Below are 6,719 nucleotides of genomic sequence, written 5' to 3' on the forward strand. Positions count from 1 at the left end.
GGAGAGAAATTAGAGGAGTCAGTAAGTTTCCAACAAAAAGCTGAGCACATACAAGGCATATTTTATATATGCGAAGAATTTAATATGTAAGTGAATGAGTCCTAGGAGAGCAGACATTAGAAAAGACTTCCCTGTCTACTCACAGCTCTGCATGCTGAGGCCAAACCACATGCACTGATCAAATCTGGCTGGTGTTCAGTTTGTAGCTGTGAAGGTTTTGAGGCATATGAATTTCCAACAGCAGCAGCGCTGGGTACTGTGTTTAGAGACCAGGGACTCTGCCTTGTTAGTGCATGTGTGGGAGTCCTGTTATGTTCCTCACTGCTTTCCTCATGAGTGATCTGTTCCCTCTTAGATGTAAGCTGTGGTGAGAACCTCTTCATGTCGAGTGCTCCCTATTCATGGTCATCTGCAATCCAACTGTGGTATGATGAGGAGGAAAATTTTATTTTCAATGTAGGACCAAAGACATCCAGTGCAGTAATTGGACACTATACTCAGGTAAGAAAAATTAATGAAATATCCTCTGTCCCAAATAACCTAACAGGAAATCCTGTCTAAATTTTGATTTGATTCCAGATTGACATTTTTGAGGGAAATTTTTCTGTGGGTATAGAGTAGCTTCAGTACTTTTTGGGTATTTGCACTATTATTTCTTAATAGCCTGTGGGATCTTGGTAAAGAAGTACATTTTTAGATTTCTTTAATAATCTAAAAAATAAAGAAGTGAATGTGTAGTGAAATTTAATATTTTTAATTTAATTCAATAATTTAACTGTGTATAAGATGTATGGAAACAGAGTACCTTGTATCATTCTTTTTATGACATATGCTTCTATATGCTCTCAAATCTTCCCTTGTGAGTGTGCAGGTTGTTTGGTACTCCTCTTTCCGTGTCGGATGTGGAATTTCCCACTGTCCTAGCAACCCAGCTTTAGGATACTTCATGGTTTGCCATTATTGCCCTGCGTAAGTATATACTTTAGAGTTTACCATCAGTAATGTCAAATGCAAGTTAATATTTTCATGTAATAAAAAATACAACAAAGCATATTTTAGAAAAGCACCATTGAGAAATAAATGCTTAGAAAGATTTTCAAAAGTGGAGGCATATTTATCCAAATTCTTAGAAAAATTATTTTCTCAGTTACAGAAGTAACATTCAGAAGCTCTTTCCATTTGGCTAAAATTGTTTTTCCTATCTATTGCTGGTATGTGGACTCAGGATTAACCTGTGAGATCCAGGCAGTGTATAGTCTTTTAGATTTTTATTGTCTAAAATCACACACTAGAAAGTGAAATGTTGTTTTAGATCAAGGTAAAGGTGAGTGGCAAATGAGTAATGACTCATTTTAGTGATTCTAGCAACACCTATTCCAATGTTCATATTCTTGTTTAATTAAATTGTTACTTTATACCATTAAGAAATAATTAAATTGGGCTTTATGGGCTTTTTAGTAGATATATAAAATTTTATATTTCAAAAAGTAAATTATATATAACTCCTTAAACCTTTGCATCTCAGAATTCATTACAAAAATCTGAAGAATGCATCAATTCAGATCTTAATTTATAGCCGGAAATCCATCCCTTCCTCAAAGCATGTTTGAACTTTCCTCAAAAATATCCTACAGATGTAATAAATTTATATTAACATCGATATATTAATATAGATCTGTTAGTTTTAATTTCTTTTCCATACATGACATTTTTTACCATTATTGACAGAGGGTCTCACTTAACCAAGCAAGTCTCCCCCACCCACCTCTCTGTTTTGAGACAGAGTCTCACTTTTATTTTTTAGTTCAGGCTGGCCTTGAACTCATGATGTAGCCCAGGTTGGCCTCAAACTGGTGGGTATCCTTTTTCCTCAACTTCCGAAGTAAATTACAGGGGTGCACCACCACATCAAAGCTACTAAGCTTCTTACATGACTCACTTTGAGACTGTAGATAACTCAGATGTGGAATTTTAGTTTCAGAAGTTTTGAATTAATTTTCCAGTAAGTCTTATCAGTGCTAAAGAAAAAGAATTTAAACCCCCTGTAAGAATAATTTGAGTGCCTACGTGGTCAAAAGACAACTACCGGGGCCAGGGATTTAGCTCAGTGGTTCCACCTTCTGCCTTGTAAGCACAAAGATCAGAGTTCAATCCCCAGTACAAAAAAAAAAGTACATCTGGAGCCTGGCATCTGAAATGAGAGTTGAATAGAAAATAAATGAAAAGAGAAAGAACTTCTACAACACTTTCGTATTTATTTCACAGTTTTGTAGCTGCTCACACATTCTGTGTGGAGAAATATATACCTGCCTTGCCTTCGTCTCTTGCTCCATTTGGTGCAATCAAGAATTTGACTCCCTTATATGTTCAGATGATAATGATCAGTAGTATACCAATCATGAGGAGTACAATCTGGGCATTATAAGATCAACATACTGTGTACACTGTTGTTAATAAAATCTTTTCTTTTCTAAATAACATTTCTATTTTTATAAACATAAAAATCTCATGCACATACTCACATCACCATTATACATTTCCAAACCAGTCTAAACACAACCTCTTTCAAAAACATATACCAAAAATTCCTGAAGAGTCACTCCCACCACAAAGTCAAAATTTCCCTGCAGCTTTACTTATACTGCTTCATCTTATAGAATTTTTTGAATTTTAATTACAAAATTAAATTTTAAAGGAAGCATTAATTTTTTTTCTACTATATCTGTCTGTCTTCTAGAATCATCTTCTCCACAGGGAATATGTTTTATCTTAGAAAGCACCTGTGGTGTGCCATCTTAGCAATTTGATCGAGTCTATTGAGAAATTAAGAAGCCTTAGCCACATTGATAACTTTAGGCTCTGATTGTCCTATTTCAGTTATATATGTTCCAAGATTATGATTAAGCAAAGAAGTGAATCTGTGAATTATTATTTTACTTGGCATTGTCATTTGAATTCATGGGGGAATGTTAGATTTTTAATTATTTGAAATATTTAAAAACCTTTACTTAGTGATGGTGATAAGTGTAACCTAAACAGGAAAGTTTAGAATAATATAGTTGACATTTTGCCTTTCAACTTTCAGTGGCAATAATGTGAGAAGACTATATACCCCTTACAAGCAAGGAGCCCCTTGTGCCAGTTGCCCTGGCCACTGTGAGGACGGACTTTGCAGTAAGTTTGAAGGAATTAACCTGCTAGTTCATAGAATTATGTGACAAACACTTTATAAATTAGAAAATTTTCTGAATTTAAGCAACTTAAAGGCATAAAAAACACAAGTACAAGTTTTACACTTTTCTTTATATATGTATTATTTTCAGCGAAAAGCCTATTATGTCAGTAACTGAAAGAAACATCCAAAATCCACATTTTTTATAATAATGATCTCTTTTACATATGGCATCCATGAAAATGTTTCTAGGGAAATAATCCATTATACCTAAATGCAGATTTTCTTGTCATTAGGGTCAATGTATTAAAATCAAAGTTGCCACTGTTAAAACAGAAAACAAAATTGAATTGGTTAGAACTGTTAGAATATGGCTTGGTGCAGAAAGACACAGATTTTGCAATTCCTAATGTACAAATAAATTTACACAATAAATTCCTCTACAATGTACATAGAATCATCAAATTTGACAACTGCTAGCAGTTCTGGTTACTAGTATTTTTATGTAAATTTTAAGTCAAACAAATTCATATATAGCATTAGTTCACAAAAGCCTCAAAAATAATTTGCGAAGAGAAAGTAAATTAAATATCACACAGTATCTCATTCACAGTATTATGAATAGAACTACAGAGAATATTTTTATTTTATTGGGACATACTTACTATTAAAATTGTTATGAAGAAAAGAGTTGATTTATTCGTTGTGACTTTGATCCTTCTAATGCATACCCCTGACTGAAGTACAACATTCTTTCTCTTTTGTGTACTTGGACAGTTATAATTTAGAATATTGATGGTATCATCAAGAATAAAAGAAAAGCTATGACTGCAAGTAAAAATATTGAGAAACAAGAAACATCCTACAATTTTGATAGGAATGCAAACTAGTACAAGCGTTATAGAATTCAGTATGGAGATTCCACAAAAACTAAAAAGATAAATACTGTTCTATCCAACGGATCCAGCCCTAGGTATATTTCTAAAAGAATAAAAATAGTGCTGTTGTGTTGCACAATACCTGTGTTTATTGCACAGTAGTTCACAATAGTTGAGCAGTGGAAATGGATGAGATGTCCATAAATGGATGGATGAATAAAGAAAATCAAAGATATACATACAGTGTAATGTTATTTAGATATTAAGATAAAAGAAAGTATGTCATTTGCAGAAATACAAAGAGAAGTGCAGACCATTAAGTTAAATAAAATAAGTCAAATCCATTAAGTTAAATATGTTTTCTTTTATAAGAAAATCAATTAAATTAATTATATGTGAAATAACAGGAAACTAGAGGGTACATACACTTTTAAATATCTAAAATGGGACTGAGAGTACGGGAAAAGAGAGAGGGGATAATAGGATTGAAAGGGATAAATACATGTTTTATGCATATACCAATCATCCACATCCAACCTCATTTTGTGGTATTAACATACACTAGTAAAAAAATAAAAATGATATGAAAGCCATAAATTACCAAAGAAGAAAAAGCCAAGAATACACAGCTTTGATGAATTATTTTGGTAAGCAATTTGTAATCAGTCCTATTTGTAATGAATAGTCAATTGAAAGATTTTAAATAAAAGTATCCATGTCAGAATTGTGTTTTAGAGCTGCTAGAAAGTAGGAAGAAGCAAAAGAAGAAAGTCAGGTAGGAGCTAGGACTTTAAAAATTGGTAACTTTACTACATTAGATCAAAAAGAATGAGAAGAAAAATAGATATGAAAAAAGGAAGAAAGTTGAATAATTATGTTTGATTACTTGTATTTGTGAGTGCTGAAGAAAAGGACAGACAGCTAGGCATGAATGATACACACTTATGGTCCCAGCTACTGAGAGGATGATCATTAGGAGGATCATTTGAGTACAAGAGTGAGCAATACACTAAAGCCCATCTCAGAAAACACAAAGTAGAAAACAAGTTCCTAGTGATTCTTCACTCTTTGTTTGAATTAGTTAGTATTTTTGAGTCATTTCTCTGAGACTAGATGCATTCAAAAGAGGGTTGTGGGGTTGAATATTAAAGTTATGTTAAGGATGGTGAATTTAGACAGAATTATTAAATCTGAGGCCACTGAGGGACATTCAATAATCATATTGATGGTGTTTCCACCTTTTACATTTCCATATCTCTGTCTTCTCATAGATCGCTTATAAGAAACTCAGGTGGCCTGAGAGTCTAGATTTAGAATGACACTATCCAATATAACTCTCTACAATGATGAAAATGTTTACCATTTTCACTGTCCTGTAGAGTAGCTCCTAGATATGTTGGGATGTAATTGATGTTGCTAAGAACATAAAAGTTTAGTTTTTATTAAGTTTTAACTGAAAGAAGCACACTGAAAGAACCAGTGGATATGATTTTTAGTGCAGTTCTAAAGACTCACCTAGTTTTATTAAACTTGTTTAAGAGAGGAAAAAAAGATCATTCACCTTAGCAACATTTCAAAAAATTCAAATTTAAAATGAATCACTAGATCACTCAGAATTTAACTAAGGGGTTTTATGTGTTCCTCAAAACATGAAATTGTCATCACAGTGTAATAATGTCAACCTGTGCTCACATTCTCCTCCTCATTCTTACTGAATTTGTTGCTCCTGTGTCTGCTGCGGAGAACAGTGATAATGCAGTGACTGTTCTATTTTTATTTCAGCCAATGGTTGTGATTATGAAGATAAATATTCCAACTGTGAGGATTTGAAAAAAGCAGTGACCTGTAATCATCCAGTGGTCAAGAACCATTGCCAAGCATGCTGTAATTGTGAAGACAAAATTCATTAACTGCCAGTGCACGCGAGTGGGGCTGCATGGAAAAGGGCCACATCACCTACTTAGACTTGACTTTTACTACTGGAATTATAGGAATAGTACTTACATACTGACTCCAAATAATAATCTTTTTTTTTTCTGGATCTGCTTCTCATATTACAGAAATCACTTTCATGCAAAGGATTAAAAGGTAAAAAATAATCTGTTATAACGACTTTGAATTGTGATATTTTTGTGATTTAAATTAAATGAATTTAATAATGATGATGATTCTAAAAGCTTTATTCTCCAATGATTAAAGCCTCTAAAACACTGGACTAAAACTGAGAATCATGTTAACAGAACACAATGTCACTAAAATAAAAACAGTTTATTGTCACATTGTCACATGGATCTTGGACTATAGTGTTTTTGTTATAGCTCCACCTAGATGAATATCTACAATGAAGTGTCTATATGTGCCATTTTTAATCCCTCTTTACCACACAATTGCTTCTCACTCATCTGGATTTCAACCTTGCAATTAACTTGAAATTGTTATTCCTAAATTAACCCTGACTTTAAGCATGTCTGAATCAGTGAAGATTTTAGTTACTCACCAACATAAATTTCACAGTAGAGTATGATCACACCTCCTCTTTGAAATATCTCTTCCCTTAATTCTTCCCTGTGAAAGAATTCAAAATAATATATGTATATATTCTCCTCTCAAGAAGTCAGACCTCAGACTCTCTCTCCCATCATAACATTTTTTGAGTCTGCACTGAATTT

General features: G+C 33.1%; 1 protein-coding gene across 1 annotated transcript in view; it reads left to right on the top strand.

The window, feature by feature from the left end:
* The window catches only part of LOC104866880 (cysteine-rich secretory protein 3-like), a 12,771-nt gene extending 6,811 nt beyond the window's left edge, over positions 1–5,960 (top strand). The window contains exons 5-7 of the mRNA XM_010631106.3: positions 872–969; positions 3,086–3,174; positions 5,833–5,960. Of these exons, the coding sequence (XP_010629408.1) occupies positions 872–969; positions 3,086–3,174; positions 5,833–5,960 (315 nt within the window). The remainder of the gene's footprint in view (positions 1–871; positions 970–3,085; positions 3,175–5,832) is intronic.
* The last annotated feature ends 759 nt before the right edge of the window (positions 5,961–6,719 follow it).

Source organism: Fukomys damarensis, unplaced genomic scaffold (assembly GCF_012274545.1).
Source record: "Fukomys damarensis isolate Sample0158 unplaced genomic scaffold, DMR_v1.0_HiC HiC_scaffold_14, whole genome shotgun sequence".
Lineage (NCBI taxonomy): Eukaryota > Metazoa > Chordata > Mammalia > Rodentia > Bathyergidae > Fukomys > Fukomys damarensis.